The 24,927-nt window shown below is 42.7% G+C and overlaps 2 protein-coding genes across 2 annotated transcripts; one reads left to right on the top strand and one right to left on the bottom strand.

Annotated features, from left to right (window-relative positions):
• Window positions 1–3,189: 3,189 nt before the first annotated feature.
• LOC134660398 (uncharacterized) lies at window positions 3,190–4,231 on the top strand. Its single transcript, XM_063516135.1, has 2 exons — window positions 3,190–3,198; window positions 3,698–4,231. Exons 1-2 carry the CDS (start codon window positions 3,190–3,192, stop codon window positions 4,229–4,231), a joined length of 543 nt encoding a protein of 180 aa, XP_063372205.1.
• A 1,039-nt stretch (window positions 4,232–5,270) lies between these two features.
• Window positions 5,271–23,647, bottom strand: LOC134660515 (P protein-like). The gene is made up of 18 exons (XM_063516288.1): window positions 23,437–23,647; window positions 22,310–22,436; window positions 21,921–21,981; window positions 20,871–21,006; window positions 20,395–20,531; window positions 19,688–19,823; window positions 18,725–18,873; window positions 17,483–17,686; window positions 15,675–15,790; window positions 14,696–14,834; window positions 14,118–14,253; window positions 13,461–13,558; window positions 12,276–12,377; window positions 11,094–11,187; window positions 10,397–10,539; window positions 9,358–9,468; window positions 8,402–8,549; window positions 5,271–5,926 (listed from the first exon to the last, which is right to left on the bottom strand). Exons 1-18 carry the CDS (start codon window positions 23,624–23,626, stop codon window positions 5,751–5,753), a joined length of 2,403 nt encoding a protein of 800 aa, XP_063372358.1. The 5' UTR covers window positions 23,627–23,647; the 3' UTR covers window positions 5,271–5,750.
• Between the last annotated feature and the right edge of the window lie 1,280 nt (window positions 23,648–24,927).

Here is a 24,927-nt window from a genome sequence, read left to right on the forward strand (position 1 = left end):
ACCCATTACGAGGTTCGTGTGTATGTCAGGTCTAGATTATCTGAAGTCTGGTCTGAACCTGCTTCTGTTGCGTTTAAGACGGACCCGAGCGTGGCCTATGAATCTCCGTGTGACACGGAGATCAGGATACGGGAGAATCCCGCGGTTTTAGATAATATTAAGCAACTAATTAGTGATTTAAATATGAATTTGAACCAAAGAATGGCTGAGATCAAAGCACTGATGAATACTCAAACGTAAAGTTGTAGGTATCAGAGTTGAGGTAATGCACACAATAAAGGTATGTGTATACTGGATGCGTGTGAGTGGACGTGCACGCGCACACGTGAGCGTTGCATTGCAATAAGTACATATGTATACAGATCCTTATGAGAGACAGCACCGCCTACGTCCTGTACCTGTTGCTGCAGACTGCTGAGATACTGATCCCCTCTGTATATCAATTTGTTTGCACGAGGGGGTCAATTATCTAATTAATAAAAAAAATTAAGCATATCGGCATCAAAATAAAAGGTTCTGATATTTCACCTAGATGTGTTTAGTATATTACTTAAAAAATCTCGAGGCGGGGATAGAATTTTGAAACATAATCCTTGTTTTCAGTTTTGTACTGATGACAAGGTAACAAAAATGAAAAAACATAATACAATTCATAAAATGTATTTCACTTAACATTATCACGTAAAAATAAAACTTATATTTACAATTCGTTTTGTAATAATAAAATTTATAATAAAAACTAATAAGTAGGTACATAGCTAATAACAATATTAGTAGATCAATAATAGGTACATAATTTGTGATATTTTGTATAATCTGATCGTATCAGACTGCCATCTTTAGATTTTAATAAATACTTAAACATATAAATAAATGTAGAAGAGATAAGGCCAGAGAAATATGTAGAATAAAAATTTAACATTCATTTTGCAGTTTAATTTTTTAGTTTAGTTAATTGAACCCGTCTAGCGGGTCGCTGGCAGCGAATGTGTTAAAGTTTGTTATCAGTGCACCCAACAGCGTCGCAGAGTAGATAACCAGTAGGCGCCTAGCCTTTCAAAGATAGCATACCTACATACACCAGAGAATTTGGGACAAGTACCGCCGTGGCCGGGTGGTCTAGTGGCCAGGACGTTAGCCGCGTAAGCTGAAGACGCGGGTTCGATTACCGTCTCGGCCACCGGTGTACTTGGTCACTTTTTCTCTGGTGTATGATATCTATTTAGTATATCAGTGCCACCCGACAGCGTCGCAGAGTAGAAGGTAACCAGTAGCGACGAGTAGGTTACCCATCATGACAGGAAAGCCGATGCGCAGGTATTGCAGGAAGGTGAAACGGTAGGGTGTACTTCCGTTTGGCCCAAATACATTTCGCCAAATTTCACTTCCCAACAAACTTATCGCAATAGTTTCATTTCCCAAAGGAACCTTTAGCAAAGTTACACTTCGCATATAACTTATTTGGTCAAATTATCATTTGGCATGATTTTACTTTGTCAAATGTTATTAGGACAAAAACTTATTTAGCAAACGTTTTTTATTGGCTAATATTATATCCCAAAAAGATGTTTGCTCAAATTGTCACTTCGCAAATTTGGCAAATAGGCATCTCTATTTAAATTTGAACCTAAATTCGTTCTGTTAGAATTTTGAATTAATATAATATTTCTACTCAGGATCAGTAGCTTTCCCCATTCTTACTGAGAAAAAATGTCCACAAGTTTTTGGTGCATTTGTATGAAATTTTGGGGCCACTTTTTACTCGTATTAGGGTCGAAAGAGCTCGTGATTCTGACTGGAAATAATACAAAAAATCACAGTTCTGTGTAATGCAGATTGGGGGTAATCTTCATAAATTAAGTTATACAATGCAGTACCAAAAAAAGCGGCCAAGTGCGAGTCGGACTCGCCCATGAAGGGTTCCGTATTTAGGCGATTTATGACGTATAAAAAAAAAACTACTTACTAGATCTCGTTCAAACCAATTTTCGGTGGAAGTTTACATGGTAATGTACATCATATATTTTTTTTAGTTTTATCATTCTCTTATTTTAGAAGTTACAGGGGGGGGGGGGGACACACATTTTACCACTTTGGAAGTGTCTCTCGCGCAAACTATTCAGTTTAGAAAAAAATGATATTAGAAACCTCAATATCATTTTTGAAGACCTATCCATAGATACCCCACACGTATGGGTTTGAAGAAAAAAAATTTTTTGAGTTTCAGTTCGAAGTATGGGGAACCCCAAAAATTTATTGTTTTTTTTTCTATTTTTGTGTGAAAATCTTAATGCGGTTCACAGAATACATCTACTTACCAAGTTTCAACAGTATAGTTCTTATAGTTTCGGAGAAAAGTGGCTGTGACATACGGACGGACAGACAGACGGACAGACGGACAGACGGACAGACGGACAGACAGACAGACAGACAGACAGACATGACGAATCTATAAGGGTTCCGATTTTTGCCATTTGGCTACGGAACCCTAAAAAATATATGTTTTATGTCAAAATCAAGTCAATTTCATTTCTGATCAAATCGATCGATTTGATCATCCCGTCTGGATACCGCTTTACCAGTTACACTACACTGAATGGGATTGGCAACTGTCAATGGTTTGCATAGATGGCACCATCATAGCTTGCCGGGGCTTGCCCCTTCTCTAGTTGAGTTCTATGAGATTTGGCTTAAAGGGCTGGCATCTAGGGCATAAAATTCTATATAAAAAACAAGAATTTGACACAATTCTGGGGATTGACAGAGCAATCTATGCTGGCGCCATCTGCTAAATACTTTGACCGGCCAATCCCATTGATTACCGAATCTTAATTACTTAATTTTTATTTTAGGTCCTTATATAATTCTAAAATATTATATATTACAGATATGTTCATGGTTCAACAAATTACATCCGTTTGCGTAGGTAAAACATAACCAAAATGATAAAGTATTTCAAATGAAAGCAAAAATAAAAAATACGGTGTCACCCTATTTCACAGACAGAAATTTCATAGAATATCGTTTCTCAGAAATTATTTCTTATATTATTTGGTTCATATACTTTCAGTTTCAATATTATTGTTTCATAGACTATTTACTTGGTTGAAACATATTTCACAGAAATTCAGTTGAATGAATATTACTATCAAACTTTTTAAATTTAGAAACTTATCAAACGGTAGAATTATGTTTCGTGTATTCTTGTTTCGTAGACACAGATTTCATAGATTGTTATTTCACAGGAACTGTTTAATATAACATTTAGTTCGAATATTTTCTTTTCAAATATTATTATTTCAGAACTTATTCACTTCATTTAAATTTATTGAAAAGAAACTCAATGCAAAGAATTGTAATATTAGAACTGCGACCCCCGCAGAAACAAATTGTTGCTAGAAAAGTAGGTTAGGTTAGAACTGCGACCCCTGCGGAAACAAACTGTTGCCAGAAAAGTAGGTTAGGTTAGGTTAGAACTGCGACCCCCGCAAAAACAAACTGTTGCTAGAAAAGTAGGTTAGGTTAGAATTGCGACCCCTGCGGAAACAAATTGCTGCCAGAAAAGTAGATTAGGTTAGGTTAGAACGGCGACCCCTGCGGAAACAAACTGTTGCCAGAAAAGTAGGTTAGGTTAGGTTAGAACTGCGACCCCCACAGAAACAAACTGTTGCTAGAAAAGTAGGTTAAGTTAGGTTAGAACTGCGATGAAGAGGCCCGAGACGTCCTCTACCAGCAGTGGTCAGAGCGTCTAGAAATCCCGGGAGCTAGCCGGGACCTAGTGGCCGCTGTGCGGCCTGTGCTAAAAGAATGGGTCGAACGCAAGCATGGCGCACCCTCCTTCCATCTCACGCAGCTCCTTACGGGGCACGGCTGCTTCGGCTGGTACCTGTGTGAGAGGTTGGGAAGAGAGCCGAGGACGGCGTGTCACCACTGCAACGGAGGAGCCGTGGAGACGGCCCAACACACGCGCGAAGAGTGCCCTGCGTGGGCGGAGCCTCGCGCTGCCCTGTCCGCAGCTGTGGGAGGAGACCTCTCACTGCCGGCGCTAATACGCCGCATGCTCAGCAGTGAAGAGGTATGGGCGGCAGTGGCCACCTTTAGCGTCACCGTCCTGACACAAAAGGAGGCTGCAGAGAGAATGCGCGAGGACGATGCGAACTCACTCCCTCAGCGCCGTAGAAGGCCAGGACGGCGGCGAAGGGCCTACGCAGCCCGAATGATGCCGCCTTAACCGGAACCTGCGGGTGATGGGCCGGGAGTTCCATCACTCGCCTGAAGAGGTTCCAAGCTGGAAGGCCCTCAAGTGTTCCGAGGTGCCTTCAGCGGAGCAGGCTGCTAAAGCAGCCCCAAAAGACGAGCCCGCAAGGGCAACGCCGGCGGGGTATCGGAGGTCTACAGTAGCGTTCCCGAAACCCCGTCAACAAAGCGCGCGGCGGAACACCCCAGGGGGTTTAGTCCGTGGGAGTCGGACATACCCACCTTGCTTCTCCCAGGCCGGTGGGATCTATAACGGATTCCCCCTGGGTAACCAAAAAAAAAAAGGTTAGAACTGCGACCCCTGCGGAAACAAACTGTTGCCAGAGAAGTAGGTAAGGTTAGGTTAGAACTGCGACCCCCGCAGAAACAAACTGTTGCTAGAAAAGTGGGTTAGGTTAGGTTAGAATTGCGACCCCTGCGGAAATAAACTGTTGCCAGAAAAGTAGGTTAGGTTAGGTTAGAACTGCGAGCCCCGCAGAAACAAACTGTTGCTAGAAAAGAATTAGAATAATATATGACCTGAAATTTCATAAAATGAATTTCGAAACATTAATTTTCTGAACTATAAAAAATATACAAATAGATCTTCTACAATGTATGTGCACTGGAAGTTGATCATTCTATGAAATGATAATATGAGAAACATTTTCTATGAAGCGCAATTCTACGAAAATGTAGTATATGAAACAACGTACAACCAAAAAATACTACAGGCCCTCTATTGGTATGTAAATTGTATCCCATGTAATATTTTGGGACATGTAAGTTATGCTTAATGATACATTTGACTAAATAATACTTGGTAAAATGAAACTTGACCAAGTAATTATTTGCTAAACAATACTTTGCCAAAAAAGACTTTTGCTAACTGAAAAATTGCGATAAGTTGTTTTGCCAAACATTTTTTTGGGAAATGATAATTTGGGAAACATAGTTTGGGATGTGATACTTTGGGAAACGTTTTTGGCCCATTCATTAGTAAACCGAAACGGTAGCCGTGTTGCTCGGCGACCCGCGCATACCACGTCTAGGTATATCAGTGCCAACCAACAGCGTCGCAGAGTAGAAGGTAACCAGTGGCGACGAGTAGGTTACCCATCATGACAGGAAAGCCGATGCGCAGGTATTGCAGGAAGGTGAAGCGGTAGCCGTGCTGCTCGGCCACTCCCGCGCATACCACGTCTAGGTATATCAGTGCCAACCAACAGCGTCGCAGAGTAGAAGGTAACCAGTGGCGACGAGCAGGTTACCCATCATGACAGGGAAACCCACGCGCAGGTACTGCAGGAAGGTGACACGGTAGCCGGCTCGGCCACTCCCGCGCATACCGCGTCTAGGTATATCAGTGCCACCCGACAGCGTCGCAGAGTAGAAGGTAACCAGTGGCGACGAGTAGGTTACCCATCATGACAGGAAAGCCGATGCGCAGGTACTGCAGGAAGGTGACACGGTAGCCGGCTCGGCCACTCCCGCGCATACCGCGTCTAGGTATATCAGTGCCATCCAACAGCGTCGCAGAGTAGAAGGTAACCAGTGGCGACGAGTAGGTTACCCATCATGACAGGAAAGCCGATGCGCAGGTATTGCAGGAAGGTGAAGCGGTAGCCGTGCTGCTCGGCCACTCCCGCGCATACCACGTTCGCGCTCGCGCCGATTAAAGTGCCGTTGCCTGAAAAAAAAGTTTATAATGTGCCAAATATTTTTTATATACGAACAATTGTTTGGATTTTTTTTAACCACATCAACACGAGGAAAATACAAACTGTAAATGTTACGAACCAAATTCAAATGAACGTTATTAAATATTTGGATAATTTTATTTATAGTTGTCCCCTACACTTTTTTTTTCAAAATTGGGTTTTTTTATGTTTATTTCTACTTAGCATCATGAGCTCTTTTGATCCTAATAGGAGAAAAAAAGTGTCCCAAGATTTCCATACATTTTTCGATCTTTCCATTCCGAAACCGCCATACAAAGTCTATGAAAAAATGGTAACGGAATGGGAAAAAAACCTTGGGACACTTTTTTTCTCCTATTAGGATAGAAAGAGCTCGTGATTCTGAGTAGAAATAACATATAAATTCTCAAATTAAAAAAAAGTGTAGGGGACAACTTTAAATAAAATGGCCCATTTATCATACAAAATCTCAATTAAATATTAATTATTTTATCGCCATCGAATCGCTTTGTGTCTCTATTGTACAGATTCTCAATTAAAAACACTTGTTGTTCAAAACCGTAATTGTCTTTATTTATTGATTTCTACATTTATTCCGATTTAACTAACAATCTTACGCTGTTTCCATTTTCTCTGGCTGTCTATATCTAGATGTCAAAGTGACAGATCTGTATTAGTGATGCTCCATCACTGAACATAGATGGTAGTATTTCTATAGATGTGGCCTACCGCGTGCCCCCGTAAGGGATAGACATAGATGACGTCACAAACCCGGGGATACCATATAGGTAAAAATTACCCCAATATTATCAAATATTGGGGTAATTTTAATCACGTTCGCGATTTGTTCGCCTACGTAAGACGCAGCGATAAATAAAATATCAATGGGCCAATTTTTTTTTTTATTTATTTAGAAAACAAACAGCCTTTTACAAATAAGTCTTACAAAAATGACTAAAAATAGACCTAAAGTTTCATACGTTACTAAGTTGACTATTACAATGAAAAGTAAATAGGTTACTTAATTATAAATTACCCGTAGGTATAGTTGTGAGTACAACACGCAAATAAAGTAAGAAAACAGTGCAAAATATTTACTTGAAACAATTTTTCAATTACTAGTAAACAAAATATGCCGAACTTTGTTCTTGGAAACGGACAAACTATGAACAAAAATGTCTATATCATTAAGCGATTCATTATACATATTACAAGTACCTACGCCTAAAGAAAGAATTTTTAGCATACTGTGTGCCACAGGAAGAAATAGAAAAGGTAGGTTTTCGTAATATGCTTTGAGCATATCCGGCAGTTTTGCGTCGGTGCCCAGTTTCTCCTTCCGGTTGCTAAAATCCATTTAGCACGCGTGCCTGCATCTTGTGGAAATCTGGAGGTAATAAACGAAATATTCATTTTGTAATCTGTCACTCTTATTGCAAAATTAAGAATTAGTGCCTGCAGCATATCATAGAATTAGATTCTCTGAGTCGTGGCAAAACCCTCTATAACGTTAGAAATAATCCGTGCTTAAATAAATATAATTTACATTCTAATTTAAACACAGTTCAATTTTATTGTTCGTATATGTCCAGTTCTACAGCAAAATTATTTATAAAAATGTTATTAAAATACAAAATACCCGAATTTTGGGGTAATGATATGCATCGCGGGCTGGTATCCCTCGAATAATAGCTATGCGACTAAATTGAATACACGTTATTAAAAGGGTGACGGCTTACTGTCAATATGCGTACGTAATTTGGTCGGTTAATTTATCAGGAAATATTTATAGGTTAATTTTTTACCCGAGTTATTATTTACTGTAAATGCTTTTTCTACTCAGATTTTAATTTATATAGATTGTAGGATGCTGTTACTAAGCATGATAATGTGACCGAAGTATAAAATACTGTATTTACCTGTGAAATGTTACGTTGTCCTGTTTTTGCCGGCAGTCACTTGTACAGCGCAAAACTGAGCAATTCACCATATTTGTTGAATTGTTAAGTAGTACTACATGCACACGAAACACTGATTTTAAATATTTTTCCTGATAATCTTTGCACTGTTCATATGTTTCACACCAATTTGACGTTTACGCATTGTTTGTATCCCACCATAAACTACGGTGGGGAATAAAAAAATATGAGACTCTGACAAAGACAAACAATAATAGCGCTTTCTCTGCTACTGCTAGTGAAAGATACATAAGACTATCCCGTTCTGTCAGTTATCCCCACCACTCATGCCATGCCCTCGTCACTGAAGGACTCTACATCAGTCATCAATGAAAAAAGCTCTACATCTATCACTCATAGGTATTAGTGTGACAGTGACAGTTGCGTTTCGTTCGCTACGGAGCGTTAGCGATTGGCATGTTGGCTACGGGGCCAGGCTCAGCGTTAGCGATTGGCATGGGGCCAGGCTCGCGGGGTCTGCTAAACCTGCCACCACCCCACACTCACCTCCAAGACAAGCTCCGAAGCTCAGGGCCCAGGCTAGTGGGGCAAGAGGCAGGGCCAAGCCCGCCGGGTCCGCTAAACCCGCTATTACCCGCACCATCATAGTCGTCAGGGGAATGTTGTCCACAAAGGCTGATGCTAGACCCGACACCTGCAGAATTAGACAACGATAAGAGAATAATCACAGAACAAGTAGAATGGCGATGCGAGCAGGGTACGTGTCGCCGCCGGTTATGAGCAAACGCTCGCATGCTAGTACTCGCCCGCGCTGACCGAAAAACGTTAACATGCCTTTTGCGCCACAATAACGTTCAGATTAAGAAGCCAGACATCAAATCTGTCTAAAGGTGGCGTATCCATTCACCAGGCACACAAGTTTTTACTACCGTTGCGCGAGAAATGTGGAGAGGAACGAGCGGCGACACCGGTTCCGATACTAACTGCGCGCGATAGCCGTTCTAACCTCTTTAATATGTTCTGTGAGAATAATCATGGAAAGGAAAGAGTCGACTTCTTTATAAGCGATTAAAAAATGACGACGGTATTAACACAAATTCACAATTTTACTGGTGCCTTATTCGACAAGCGACGTTTGACGTATCGTGTTGAACTCCCGTTGAATCTGAACAATCGTGTGTTGTCGAATAGGTAAAGATCACTACCTGTCAGTGAATCACATCACATCAGTCTCATGACAGGAAATGATCACAGGACTGATGAAATTGGGCCAAGATCTAGGTACCTATTATTGTATACATGAGTTAGAGCGTTATGCATCTACCCCGAGGACATCAAAACTAAATGGATTTTAAAGCGTAATTACCATTTGGATGGTTACTGCAGCTGCATTACTGGTACGGCATTACTGCTAAGGCTACTGGGTCATATAGATTTTTTGAGCCACTTGGGCGCTCCGATATATCTGATGGTGACTGTATGTTTTTATTCAGGAGACTCACCCACAATATCAGCATGATGGCCACCGTCAGACGTGACTCCTCGCCCACTTGTAAGATGAGAGATCCTGTCAGCTTGCCGATCCAGTCGATAAGTCCCAGTTTAGACAGGGCCTGAAATTATAACGCCATTATGGAAAATAATATACCCCCTGTGTTTGTGTGTGTATCTGTCTATGTGTCTGTGTGTTATGTAGTCCGCCTGTTGTACTCTTTTTTATGTAAAATAAAGTTTAAATAAATAAATAATAGAATGGAAATAATTTATTCCTAAGCAGAAACACAGAAGAGAAAAATATACGAAGTTGAAAGTGCCACGAAACTGTCTCGTCATCTCAGCATAAAATGCTGGCGACTTTTAGCGCTGATTTTCGAATGAGACAATAAGATAAAAAACAGGGATAAAATATACTTTTGATCAATAATACGAGTAAATCGAGGAAGTGTCCAGGGCTGGCATCGAACTAGCGTCTTCCGCGGATGCGCTACGGGCGACACGATCACGGCGGTACCGGCCGATATTTCTTGAGTATATGCAATTTTATAAAGCCATGTGACTTTGGATGGTATTGTTCCACCTGTCCAATATCTTCGTCCAATGTGCATTGCGTCTCACTCTCTTATTAGGCAAAATGTGAGACGCAAATACACATTGGACCAAGAAATTGGACAGGTGGAATACCACCCTTTCAAGCCGAAGAAAACTATAATTCTTTGTACCTCCATCAGTACAAACAGCGCGGCGAAGAACAGCAGAGTAGACCACTCTATCCTGCTCCTGCAGGATCTGGAGCCAATCCTGGCTGGCTCCAGATCCTGCAGGAGCAGTAATCAGCGCGCCGAGCATCGTAGTCCCTAGGGACAGTTCTGGAACACGTTTGCAGGCGTACCTCCATCAGCACAAACAGCGCGGCGAACAACAGCAGAGTAGACCACTCTACCCTGGCCAGGATCGGCTCCAGATCCTGCAGGAGCAGTAATCAGCGCGCCGAGCATCGTCGTCCAGCCTAGGGACAGTTCTGGAACACGGTTGCAGGCGTACCTCCATCAGCACAAACAGCGCGGCGAAGAACAGCAGAGTAGACCACTCCACCCTGGCCAGGATGGGCTCCAGGTCCTGTATGTCGGCCAGCAGTAGCAGCAGGAGAGCCCCCAGCAGCGCCGTCCAGCCCAGGGACAGCCGCTCTGGAACACGGGGGTTACATTCAGATTTAGTCTGCACCAGCGTTACAGTCGACTGCATCGCTGCATATCTAGGACTTCATAAATGACTGACATTTCCCATTGATGATGCCGGGCGGCCAATGGCACTGTGACACACTGGACACTGTAAGTTGAACAAACATATCTTTCAAATCGGAAAGACATGACAAGATGCGACATGCAGGTTCTGCCAGGAGTCAGAGGAGACTGCTACGCATATTATCTGTTCCTGTGGACCACTAATGTCAAAAAGAATAAGTACTTACCTACCTAGGGCGACACATAAGTATTGCAACCCTACGAGGTACAAAGCATTACGGCCCAAAGAATCTGGAATTTCCTGGATTGGAACTTTAAAGGACCGTCACAATAGATCACTATATGGTCGACGTGGCATTCAAAGGCCCAAAACACCCCAATAATAAATAATAATGCCACTGTGCGAAAGGTACAGAAATACAATTAAGCGTGTGCGATAGAGATAGTAAATGTGTCAATGTACGAAACTCTTCATGCTTATTCGTCTTATTACTTACGTAGGAAAGGGAAGGCGTGAAGGAAGAAGACAATCACGACGAAAGACACGCAGACACACGACTTGACGAGGAGGGGCTTATCCCTGATGCGGTACTGAAACATTCATTATAAGTAGATATTATTCAATATTCAAACAGGGTGTCTTTGTTATACAGGGAGTCATAAGTGTAAGGCCTGAGTGGACGCTCGCTCGGCGACGCGTGCAGCGTGTCTGTGGGCTCACGCGTGATGTGAGCAGCGTGCACTAAGGCCGCTCCTATACGTGCGCATTTGTTTAATATGCACGCCGCACGCCCCGCCCCGCTGCACGCACAACAAGAGCGGCCACTCAGGCCTTACAAAGTTGTGATTTTCATTTTGAGTTGTAATCGTGTGTCGATAGATGGCAGTAAATTTACTGTGACTACAAAATTTACTATGACAGGCAGGACCCCTCTATACTATCTATTCTCTTTGGACAAAGACATACGTAAAGTCTATTTTTTTATTCGGTAGACTGAAATGACAGTTAATAGTATGAAATGACATTTCATGTTCATACTATTAACTGTCATTTCAGTCTACGGAATAAAAAAACAGACTTTAACTCCGTATATTAAGGTAAAAACACTTGTACGAGTACATAGGAATATTAAAACATTCTGTAAACTTAATTTGTTATCATTAATTAATCTTTAACTTACATTTACAAAATCTTATGTGTATGTTCTATACAGGGTGCTTCCTGTAACAGGAGCAATAAATTAAACTGTAATAGGCTGTACTCCTCAAACTGACCAACATTTGTTCAGCAACTTTTGAAAATAACTCATGTTTTTATTTTGATTACACTTTTAAGTTTATTCTAAGACGCAATGTATTGCAAAATTTGTTATGTTTAAAGCGTGACAAGCAACGTCAAACACACTGATGTCAGCGTACATTGAAGGCAATATTTATTTTGTATGAAAAAGAGGAAGCCTAAAGGATTCATAATTTTTAAAAGTTGCTGAACAAATGTTGGTCAGTTTGAGGAGTACACCCTTTAGTTTAATTTATTGCTCCTGTTACAGGAAGCACCCTGTATTTACATATATGTAATTGCAATACCCTTGTAGGGTAACATGTTCTAACTATTGTACCTATAGAGTAAGACCTGTACACCAACATGTGAGCAATAAAGATATTCTATTCTATTCTACCTTCTGTTTCATCTGTGCCAGGGTGGAGCAGAATTTGGGGTCAGTTTTGTTGACGCCGCCGCCCGCCTCTTTCTTCAGTAATGCCGCGTTCAGCCTTTCTACCTGTTTAAAAGGAAGAATACTACACTTGTGGAAGAGGCGTAAAGTCTAAACAAAATCGTGGAGAGTTTGGCAACTGAACGGCCGAATTAGGTAAAACTATAGAGAAATAAGTAAAAAAAGATTGGTAACTCCATACATCAGTTTTCTTACCAAAACGCGAGTTATTTCGTATAGTCGACATCTAGCGTCAAGTAGCGGACATTATCAGTACTGTTACTTGACACCAGATGTCACAGTTTTGTCACAGTGAGTTTTGTGGTAAAGTCGCCAAGTCGCCATCAAATAGATCGGAGCGGCCGAGGTGCTCATTAATATCTGAACACGCACTCTAACGCTTTGACAATAGAGGAGTATTCAGATATGTGTGAGCACCATGGCCGCTCCGATATATCTGATGTCGACTGTACAATCAAAGGATTTAATTTCCGTCCCATTTCGTACCTTGTCACAGTGACAATCAATATGAAAGTCGCTAGAGACCTCATACTATATTGTCACTGTGACAAAGTTCAAAAGGGGTAGGAAATTAAAATCTTCGACGGTACTTGAACCGTCAAACGCCGTTTATGTTTCTACTATTACAGCGGTCACATTAAACCAATACCTATAGGTAGGATAGGTTCGTTTAGGTTGCTTCAGATACCCGAAGGGCAAACTGTCCAGAAATAGGCTCCGTCCATTCAGGCATAGAGAAAAAAATACATAGAGTGCTCACTCCATACATCAGTTTTAGTACCAAAAAGACTATTAGCATCTAGCATCGAGTAGCGGAACTATCAGTACTGCTACTTGACAATAGATGTAGCACCGACCGGAAAGACTTATCTCAACAGCATAAGACTTTCCGGTCGGTGCTACATCTATTGTCAAGTAGCAGTACTGATAGTTCCGCTACTCGATGCTAGATGTAGACACTGAAATGAATAGTCTGAACTGATGTATGGAGTGAGCACTCTTGTCTTACTTATTTCTCTATGATTCAGGGAATGAGACAATGATTTTCACGATTCACGATACGCCTAGGAATTTCATGATCTGCCTGATTGTACTATCGGCCGCCGACATATATATTACAATAAGTACCTTCTTTTCTAGAGCTTTCCTTACGATATCTTCGTCCCTGGAGTACAGAGACAGGGAGCCGGCCGCTCGCTTCCACACCGCTATTTCTTGACGCATTTCTGTAATTGGTCAAATGGTTGTTGTGAGTCGCATGGTAGACAGTGACAAACCTTGTACTTAGGTAGGTACTTGGGTCTCCCCAGATATATAGACGCGGAATCGGTAAAATTCGGAAGGAAAAAGCTTTATGTCTGCGCATTGCGTTCTGCGCCATGTGTCACGGCGCTTACGTTTTGGTCGCGTGGTACACGCCACACCACGTGGTCCGCTCGGCTACAGATGCGGTTCATCATATCAGCCAGAGCACGTCCACTGCTGGACAAAGCCTCCCCCAAAGAGTGCCACAATGACCGGTCTTGCGCCACCTGCATCCAGCGGACTCCCGCGACTTTTACCAGGTCATCAGTTCACCTTGGGGGTCTACCCACGCTGCGTCTTCCGGTACGTGGTGGCCACTCGAGAACCTTTACGCCCCAACGCTCATCGGTCCTACGTGCAATGTGTCCCGCCCACTGCCACTTTTAAGTTTAGCGATTCGGTTGCGGGACATACAGGTTGCGATTGTGACATTTAATTGTTTGGTAGGTATGCTTCTCTATATGACTCAATAACATTTACCTTGTATCTCCCTAGGCACGTCATGCCTCAACTTGTTCAGGTCCCGAAACATGTATCGTAGTTGCAGATATGTCTGCACACACACCAACAGGATTCCCACACCCATGTGTAGCGTGAACGTCATGAAGTTTATGTTCTACAACAAAATTAACACTTTTTAATACTCATGGCCTCTCCCCCTGGGACCTGGGCTGGGTCCTGCGGGTGCTGGGTCGGGAGTTTTATCACTCGCCTGAAGAGGTTTGGAGTTGGAATGCCCTCAAGTGTTTCGAAGTGCCTTCAGCGGAGTAAGCTGCTAGAGCAGCCCTATATGATGAGCTCGCAAGAGCAACGCCGACGAGGTATATCGGAGGTCTACAATTGAGTTCCCGAAACCCTGCCTACAAAGCGCGCGGCGAAACACCCCAGGGGGTTTAGTCCGTGGAAGTCTATGGACTATTCCCCCTGGGTCATCAAAAAAATAGCACAACAGTAGAATATTGAAATAGACAACAGTAGATATTTTTTCTAAACTGCCCCCCCGCCCCCTTGACTTTATGATTCCTCTCCCCCCTGACTGCAAATCTGGATGACCATACCTCCCTCAGCACGGCGGGGTGGCTGGCTATGATGACGTTAGGGGGGTCCCCCACGGGGGTGGCGGCGCCCCCCACATTGCTGAAGATCACCATGGACATCAGGACTGGCACTGGGTTCAGCTGCATCACTTCGCAGAGCCTGTGAAATGTGGTAAAATGTTTTTAAAACAAGTCAATGTACAGTGTTTCCTGTAACAGGAGCAATAAATTAAATATTATATATATAGGTTATAGGCTGTACTCCTCAAGCTGACCAACATTTGTTCAGCAACTTTTGAAAATAACTCATGTCTTGATTTTTATTACACTTTAAAGTTTGTTCTAAGACGCAATGTATCACAAATTTTGTTATGTTTAAAGCGTGACAAAAAGCAACGTCAAACACACTGATGTGATGATGTCAGTGTACATTGAAGGCAATATTTATTTTTGTATGAAAAAGAGGAAGCCTAAAGGATTCATAATTTTTAAAAGTTGTTGAACAAATGTTTGAGGAGCCTTTAGTTTAATTTATTGCTTCTGTTACAGGAAGCACCCTATATATATTTTACTTGTATTGACAGTTACCTTAGCGTATGCGATATGTTCAGCGTAAAGCGATGGCAGAAGAACATTTCCGAGCATTGTTCTATCAAGCAAATTCTTAAAGAGTCCTTACTTTAGTAGACAGAACAATGCTCGAAAATCTTCTTCCACCAGCTTTACGCGATATTTCCAACTTCACCACTTAGTGTAAGGCCTGAGTGGACGCTATTGTTGTGCCTGCAGCGGGGCGGGGCGTGCGGCGTGCATGTTAAACAAATGCGCACGTATAGGAGCGGCCTTAGTGCACGCTGCTCACATTACGCGTGAGCCCACAGCCACGCCGCACGCGTCGCCGAGCGAGCGTCCACTCAGGCCTTACACTTAGGTGGTTAGCAGTTCTCAACTGTGCCCAGAAACTTCCTGGCTAGCTTCCTTACTTTACTGATGACTGTACCTGATGGTGACTGGTGTCATGAGCAGTACGGTGGTCACGTTGTCCAGGAATGTGGAGAACACGGCCGTGAAGAGACACAGGCAGTTGATCAGGGGCCAAGTGCGACCTCCTGTCACCTGAAACATATGGAAACTGACTAGGTAAATTTATTAGATTCAATCTTGTGATATATTTTTTCGTTTTACCTCAAACACCAACAAAGCTAAGTAATCCAGCAAGCCGGTCTCAGACAATATGGCGACCAGCAGTAAGGTCTCCATAGGATTGAAGAAAGCAAAAACCCTATATAAAAACTGTGTTTTGCGTTCGCAAGCCCGAAGGGCAAGCACAGGAAGGCCGAAGGCCGACCCAGACAGAGGACCGAGGGCCCGGAGCCTTTACCACGAGCTCCCAAACGTTTCAACCTCAACTACCTCAAGTAATTCAAAGCGAGGCCTAAGGCCGAGCTGCGGGAGTGCAGTGCTTCCAATAGGATGGTTGTCAATTTGTGGAAAATATTACCCGGCTAAACTAACTCCACGACCAGCCAGGAGACCAGCTTCAGCTGCGAGGGTCGGGAGCCGATGTTTTACCTCAAAAGTCAGCAACGCCAAGTAATCCAACAAGCCGGTCTCAGCCAATATGACGACCAGCAGCATCATGCTCAGCAACAGAAGCAAGGTCTCCACGTCCAGCCAGGAGACTAGCTCCGGCAGCAAGGGTCAGGCGCCGCTGTGAGTCTCACCTCAAAAGCCAGCAACGCCAAGTAATCCAGCAAGCCAGTCTCAGCCAATATGGCGACCAGCAGCATCATGCTCAGCAACAGCAGTAAGGTTTCCACGTCCAGCCAGGAGACCAGCTCCGGCAGCAAGGGTCAGGCGCCGCTGTGTGTCTCACCTCAAAAGCCAGCAACGCCAAGTAATCCAGCAAGCCGGTCTCAGCCAATATGGCGACCAGCAGCATCATGCTCAGCAACAGAAGTAAGGTTTCCACGTCCAGCCAGGACATCTGCAGCTCCAGCAGCGAGGGTCGGGAGCTGATGTTTGTCTCTCACCTCAAAAGCCAGCAACGCCAAGTAATCCAGCAAGCCGGTCTCAGCCAATATGGCGACCAGCAGCATCATGCTCAGCAACAGAAGTAAGGTTTCCACGTCCAGCCAGGACATCTGCAGCTCCAGCAACGAGGGTCGGGAGCTGATGTTTGTCTCTCACCTCAAAAGCCAGCAACGCCAAGTAATCCAGCAAGCCGATCTCAGCCAATATGGCGACCAGCAGCATCATGCTCAGCAACAGCAGTAAGGTTTCCACGTCCAGCCAGGAGACCAGCTCCGGCAGCAAGGGTCAGGCGCCGCTGTGTGTCTCACCTCAAAAGCCAGCAACGCCAAGTAATCCAGCAAGCCGGTCTCAGCCAATATGGCGACCAGCAGCATCATGCTCAGCAACAGAAGTAAGGTTTCCACGTCCAGCCAGGACATCTGCAGCTCCAGCAACGAGGGTCGGGAGCTGATGTTTGTCTCTCACCTCAAAAGCCAGCAACGCCAAGTAATCCAGCAAGCCGATCTCAGCCAATATGGCGACCAGCAGCATCATGCTCAGCAACAGCAGTAAGGTTTCCACGTCCAGCCAGGAGACCAGCTCCGGCAGCAAGGGTCAGGCGCCGCTGTGTGTCTCACCTCAAAAGCCAGCAACGCCAAGTAATCCAGCAAGCCGGTCTCAGCCAATATGGCGACCAGCAGCATCATGCTCAGCAACAGAAGTAAGGTTTCCACGTCCAGCCAGGACATCTGCAGCTCCAGCAGCGAGGGTCGGGAGCTGATGTTTGTCTCTCACCTCAAAAGCCAGCAACGCCAAGTAATCCAGCAAGCCGGTCTCAGCCAATATGGCGACCAGCAGCATCATGCTCAGCAACAGCAGTAAGGTTTCCACGTCCAGCCAGGAGACCAGCTCGGGCAGCGAGGGTCGGGAACCGGTGAGGGCCAGGACACCCACGGAGAGAGACGAGGAGAGGAGCGCGGCGATTGTGCGGTTTACAATCTGCATGGGAAGATGATTATATTTCCTATCAATTGGCATTATACACCTACAATTTATACTTCAATAGTTAAGTACAAAAGTAGCGCTGGTGGCCTAGCGGTAAGAGCATGTGACTTTCAATCCGGAGGTCGCGGGTTCAAACCCCGGTTCGCACCAATGAGTTTTTCGGAACTTATGTACGAAATGTCATTTGATATCTTCCCAGTTGCTTTTTCCCTCTGGGTTGGATTGGAAGGTCAGATGGCAGTCGCTTTCGTAAAAACTAGAGCCTACGTCAATTCTTGGGATTAGTTGTCAAGAGGACCCCAGGCTCTCATGAGCCGTGGCAAAATGCCGGGATAACGTGAGGAGGAAGAAGAGTTAAGTACAAAAGTTAAGTATAGTATAGGCCTTTAACCCCCGCCAACCTGGGGGAGCATACACCTGCCGCGTGTGTGGACGCGGGATCCTCTCTCGCATAGGACTATACAGACACGAACGCAAGTGTCGTCACCAGGATGCTGCTTAAAACATCTTGAGGCCTATATTAGTATAGTACTTGGCGAACTCGGCGCCGTCGACTGGACAGAAACGGCTTTGGACAGAGTAGCGTGGCGGTTTTTGGTGTCGGAGGCCAAGATCCACTTCGGGTCATTACGCCACTGCAGTAAGTAAGTAAGTACAAATATTAAAAATCGATCGCATTAAAAATATAACTCGAATAACTGACGTAGCTGAGTCTGCTTCCAAGCTCAAATGGGATTGGGCAGGACACGTCTGCCGTATGCCAAAAGGATCACGTTAGACCGGGTCGTGTCCGGGCCGGAGCTTCCGGCGCTTCATTTTCTATGGAAAGCATCACGTGATCACCTGTCATCTGTCATAGAAAAGTAAGCGCCGGAAGCTCCGGCCCGGACACGGCCCGGTCTAACGTGAGTCATCCTTTATGATATGTGGGTCAAAACAGCCGCCCGTTGGGTTTATGACCTGGCCAAAACCGCCACCCGTTGGGACCCACAAATTGTAAGGCGTCACGGTAGACCACAGATGGCAATTTACCTCAAATATGACGAGGATATACAGGGTGCACAGGAGAACTGTTGCGTATATAAGGCCGTCTCTTTCTTCCAAAGGGCTCATGACGTAGCTGACGGTGAGAGGGACTGTGGTGTTGCTGGATGACTGCATTCGGAGAGACAGCTCTGAGCCTGGAATATAAGCAATATTACCTTTTTAACTCTTTAAGGCACAGTTATATGTCATGGAGCGAAAATAATCACCCTATACTCCTAAGGTTCAAGGTCCTACCTATAGGACTTATTAAGTTCGACGAAATTTAAATAATTTTCAATGGGGTTGGCCGGTCGAAGTATTTAGCAGATGGCGCCATCATAGCTTGCCCTGTCAATCCCTAGAATTGCGTAAAATTTTTGTTTTTTTAATGCCCTGGATGCCAGCCCTTTAAGCCAAATTTCATAGATAAAGGGGCAAGCTATATTGGCGCCATCTATGCAAACCTTTGACAGTTGCCAACCCCATTGGAACAGAGTTGGATTTGTTTTGTTCCGTTCAATTTTCAAACCAAACAAAGTCAACTTCTGACACTAAATTCAATTTCACTGACAAATTTTGAATTTTTCTCTGCATTTATTATATTTTTGTGTATTTTTTCTTATACAGAATTTTTAAGACTTTAAAGAGGCGATGACGCTTAAAATCGTGTTATTTTTTAAACCTTGACCGTTAAAGGGTTAAATATGCGAAATCACAAATGATGTAGGTATGTGCATTGACGTATATACGGGCACTAAAAATGGTATTAGTTCAGCGGTGTCACTCACGAATTCTAGCCAATCGTGCTGTCTAACGCAACTAGTTGCGACCAATCGCTCGCGTGATGCGAACTCATCAACCAATCGCGTTGTAGCGGTGTCACACCGCTGTACTGGCCCCATTCTTATTGCCCGTAAGGCCAGTCCTGAGATATAAGTACGTCAATGTGTATTGGGTCGTTTTTTTTACCATTACTGGAAAACAGATCATTGGTGTCCGAGCCATTCGCACGCCCCACCAGCACCAGCGTCTTCGTGTCTGTGGCGCTTTCGGCGAAGTCTATGAGGTCATCAGACCTCAGCCGCACCGACCAGGGAGGGGAGCTCTGGAATGTTTCGAACGATCCTGACAATGTATTGCAATCTTAACTGGGGCCTTACCATGATGTCCTTATTGCGATGCTGTTTAGGACCTAAACGAATCGCTATGGGACAGAGCTATATAAGTCGCATAACTCCGTCCCTTAGCAATTCGTTTAGGTCTAAACAGAATCGCAATAAGGACATCAGTAAGGCCCCTGGAGTAGCCTTATTTTTAAGTATTTGCGTACAAAAATGTCTGCTTAATTTTTGCGGGGAGGTGAATAAATAACACATGAAAAAGATTAGCCAACAAGACGAAACAACAAAATTTTAAAAATTAGCATCATTTTACTAACTAACATTAACATACCGTTTAAAACAGTTAGAAAAGGTGAAACAATATTTTTCTCTAACACATGTAATAGGTATTTATTTACCCTTTTTTTGCAAATAAAATTATTTTTGTTTGTTAAAAAAAACTTTACTTTGCCACTCTTGTGGATAAAATGCAATTTTTCATTCGTTTTTGAAGAATAAAGAAAGCCTTTACGAGATGGTATGGTGTAAATAAAACGTATTCTTTATACATTTTACCTCTGTGTTATCTCCGGAGGTCCTCTCCAGCCAAACTTGCAGAATATTGTCAGTTTCATTCCCCACCGTTTGGTCAAAGGGGCCCGTTAGGGTCACTTTTAGGGTCACTCGCCCTAGTGTGCAGTTTAATGGGTATACTGAAAAGGGAAACTTAAAATGGATAAACTTTTTTGTTGTTAACAGATATCAAAAAGGGAGAAGTTTTCAATTAGTCGGGATTTGTGTTTTAAGTTATAAAGCTAAGTAATCAGGAGGACTCACGCCTTTGAGGCCTCTGGACTCGCGAGTTTTAAACCGTATGCTTCAATATGACAGCTATTGGTCATTGTGTGAATTTCCTGGTGGGGGTAAATACAAGCGACGCCAACGCACGACGTTGCAAAAATATGAACTTTCGTGGGACGACTACTTCATTTAGCAGTTGCCAACTGACAAATAAGCAACATGTCCGAACGTGTTTGACTCATTTAATTCACCTTTGACTTCTCCTTCCTTTACTGCTGTGTGCAGCACCACGTCTGTCCTTTCCCTGTTGAGGAGCAGGGATGCAGTCAGGAACACCCACCCTGCCACCAGGATTGACAGCTTAACGACTTTCAGAGTGCAGTCCACCTTGACAATTTACAAACATAAGTACGTTATCACTACATAGTATAAAACAAAGTCGCTTCCCGCTGTCTGTCCCTATGTATGCTTAGATCTTTAAACGGATTATGATACGGTTGTTTTTAATAGATAGAGTGATTCAAGAGGAAGGTTTATGTAGAATTTGTTAACCCGTGCGAAGCCGCGGCGGGTCGCTAGTATGTTTATAAAAGTGGATAATTATACGGTCTTGGGTGATACTTGAACTCACGGCCTCTGGATCGATACTCCAGCGCTCTGCCATCAAGACCTCATCCATAGCCAGAAATAGAAAGATGAAGTGGCTAAGGTTGAGGTCTTGGTCAATGATATTATATAACCATAGATAGGTTATACTCATACTTGTGGAGCACAAAAAATACTTCCATATTTATTTCTGTGCCTACGAAGAAATCTGTTATTTTTGATTAGTTTTCTCATTACATCCATCTTTGTCACACTCGTTGTTAAACATAAGGTCGTCTCTTTTTCTTTTGGTGTGCGGGAGCTCGTTAGCACGTGCACATTTCTCGCTTGTCCAGCCGCGTCTAAAGGAAACTTGTCCAATTTGTCACAAGTTAAGCGCTTCAATTTTGGAACGCCTATAACCTATCTTGAGTTATAAATCATTGGTCTTGGTGCCTCAGATGGGGGAGCGCTGGAGTAACGATCCAGAGGGCGTGAGTTCAGTGTCACCCAAGACAGTAATTTTTCCACTTTTTAATTTATTTTAACTGCAGCATCGTTCGCAGACATTTCTGCTTGTAAAAAATTAATATTTTGTGTTCATATTTATGTTTATATATTTAGATTATCTGTCTGGCCTAGATTTAGTCACTATGCGTGACATACTAGGTATCCATTTCCATGCACTAAAGAGTGACAGTAAAATCTGTAGGTACCTGCTTTTTTCTCGCTGATCTGACTTTTTCTCCCTCTTGTGTGTGTACAGGCTCCACTAATCTGAAATTTTAATAAAACATTAAAATATTACGCTTGAATATAATATACCTAAATAGATAAATAAAATACTCTTTATTGGCACACCTCAGTAAAAACATACAAAAGAAAAGAACAATTGATTAAATGTACCTACAGACAGACAACAAGCGATCTTATCGCTAAAGAGCGATCTCTTCCAGACAACCTTTGGGTATCGGAAACAGAAAAATAATCGAAAAAGTATGATCCATTCTTACATTAAAAAGTTATTTATTTTATTGCTTATAAATTTGTTACTTGAGACAAAATGTACATCACATTTTTGACGTAACTTTTTACTATGTCTTACCTATTATCACATTCTTTTGCTGGGACATCGCTATTGGCTACGTTTTCTTTACTTTTACTGATTTGGGTAAGATTTTTATTAAATATTGATTTATCGCCATCATGATTCTCCGTTGACTCCAGTTTTCCTGGAATTATAAAGTCACACTTTGTATTATGAGGAAGAAATTCAATTTACAGAGACATTTGTTGTCTTACAAAAACTTGAACAAACAAAAACAGCAAAACATAACTCATTACTGGTAGACTTTATATCTTCGCAATAAGGTTTATAAAAGGGTAGTTAGTAGTAACTTAACTGTGTCAAAAATAGCACTTTACTTATTTGTTCAATGACACATTATATATATGTTGCAGTTATTGTCTTTGGTTGTAGGTACATGTTTTAGTCGCAGATTATGGCTCTAGAGAAACGTAATGACACACGCTTATACATTTAAAACCGGATAATTTAACAACCGAATGTAAAACGGAAATCATATAAATTTCCTGCTACTTGAAAGTATATTTAGTCATATGATATAAACAAAAACTATATAAACGTAGGTACTATTAAACTGCAAGGTTCTGACCTACAATCAATTTGATATAACACTCACAAGTTACATTCATTAAGTGCTTCGAATTGTATTGCTTCTGAAACCCCACAGATGCAAGTGATTAGCGGGAAATTAAGGACTTTTCTCCAAAATACAGAATGGCCCAAAAATATGTTTACAAAGATTTTTTTACTGTGTATATTGCTGATAATTTTAACAAACGTTTGTGTTTGTTCATCATAGCTAAAGTATCACCTTTTGATTAGAATACGTCAGGAGTCAGGTCACTGCAGACTATGGAATAAACACTACTAGATGTATAGATGCCTCACCATGGTGTCGTTCATAATAGTTCATACACATGCTTGAAGCGTGCCAGAGACGAGTCGTACTTGATGGTCTCTGACAGGTCCACCCACACCTAGAGGCTACAATATATATATGTATATATGCCTCACCATGGTGTTGCTCATACAGATGCTTGAAGGGTGCCAGAGACGGGTCGTACTTGATGGTGGCTGGCAGGTCCACCCACACCTAGAGGCTAGTGAGGCTACAGTATATATGTATGTAGGAATATATGCCTCACCATGGTGTTGTTCATACAGATGTTTGAATGGTGCCAGAGACGGGTCGTACTTGATGGTGTCTGGCAGGTCCACCCACACTTCCAGGCTGCCCGGCGTCAGGTCACTGCAGGACACCATGGAATAAACACTGCTGTACACACTGTGGCGGCCATCTTGTTTCTTTTTCAACTTTTTAAATAATCCAGCCATAAAGTTACAATAGTCACGTTTGTGAAGGCACTGTGATGTCAGTCTTGAATTACTTAAAACTTGAGCAATGATAACGGGAGTTTCGGTATGATTTTTTTTAAATAAAGTGACCCGTTTTTATTGTGACTATGTACACAACGTACCTTAAAATCGAAACCCTTGGCCTACATGAGCTAATATAGACTTCTAAATATAGATAGACCTTTAGAGTTGTTTAATATACTTAGCCTTTCGTGGGTATGTGACGATGTGTTTAGCCTAAAAATATTACATGGTGTGTTTATTTTGAGTTCTGTTAATGAGTTGTCTGGACAAATAATCATAAATAGCCTAAGCATATATTATAGCCAAGGCCAAGCGCGATTCGGACTCGCGTTCCAAGGGTTCCGTAGATTAAGTCCGGCTCACTATTGACTGCACATTTCTAATTGGTTTTCCTGTCATCTATAGGGAAAGAACTAATTTGTGTATTTTTTTCAAAAGTTTGGACCCAGTAGTTTCGGAGATGAAGGGGGGGGGGGGGAACAGACGCACGAGTGATCCTATAAGGTTTCCGTTTTTTCTTTTTGAGGTACGGAACCCTAAACATCAACTCAAACAATTTGATTGCACCTACAGATGTAGGAACAGATATGTTAGTAAATAAGTACCAAGTGTAAGCATTAGCTATGAAGCGAGGTAATAAAATTCTACGAAGCTAACGGTTGCATGTATTCAATGTCAAGGTAGCTCTCTTTTATAGCCATGCACTATGTGTACTGTTTACAAATAATGTCCATATGTGTTATTAGGTACATTACTGCTAACACAGTTGACAACATTTTACAATTCGTGTGACTCAAAACAAACCGAATAGACCTGAAGAATCTAGACAAACCTCCCTATCTCATCGTCCTCACGGTGTCCCGGTATTTTGCCACGGCTCATGGGAGCCTGGGGTCCGCTTGGAAACTAATTCCCGGAATTGGCGTGGGCACTAGTTTTTACGAAAGAGGGTAAACTAGGGCCTTATAGGGATTATAGTCCGGTTTCCTCACGATCGCCGAAAAGCGACTGGTATATATCAAATGATATTTCGTACATAAGTTCCGAAAAACTCTTTGGTACTAGCCGGGGTTTGAATCCGCGACCTCCGGATTGCAAGTCGCAGGCTCTTACCGCTAGGCCACCAGCGCTTCCTATCGATCTATTTAATGTAATAATCATGTTAAGAAGAGCTAATCCTTATAACTAATACTGTGGCAATATGAAACAATAGACAACGACCACCGTTCGACCTTATGCCCTTACAATACGGTTCA

Source organism: Cydia amplana, chromosome 27, assembly GCF_948474715.1.
Source record: "Cydia amplana chromosome 27, ilCydAmpl1.1, whole genome shotgun sequence".
Lineage (NCBI taxonomy): Eukaryota > Metazoa > Arthropoda > Insecta > Lepidoptera > Tortricidae > Cydia > Cydia amplana.

Bases quoted from the DNA above. Each gene is read 5' to 3' on its own strand.
- LOC134660515 (XM_063516288.1), bottom strand. From the start codon at position 23,626: ATGGCTGGATTATTTAAAAAGTTGAAAAAGAAACAAGATGGCCGCCAC. The intron at 21,007-21,920 runs GTACCTACAGAT...TAAATTGTCAAG, and splicing joins GATCAGCGAGAAAAAAGCAG to GTGGACTGCACTCTGAAAGT. The intron at 5,927-8,401 runs GTGAGTGTGGGG...CTTTTTTTTCAG, and splicing joins CTTCGGAGCTTGTCTTGGAG to GCAACGGCACTTTAATCGGC.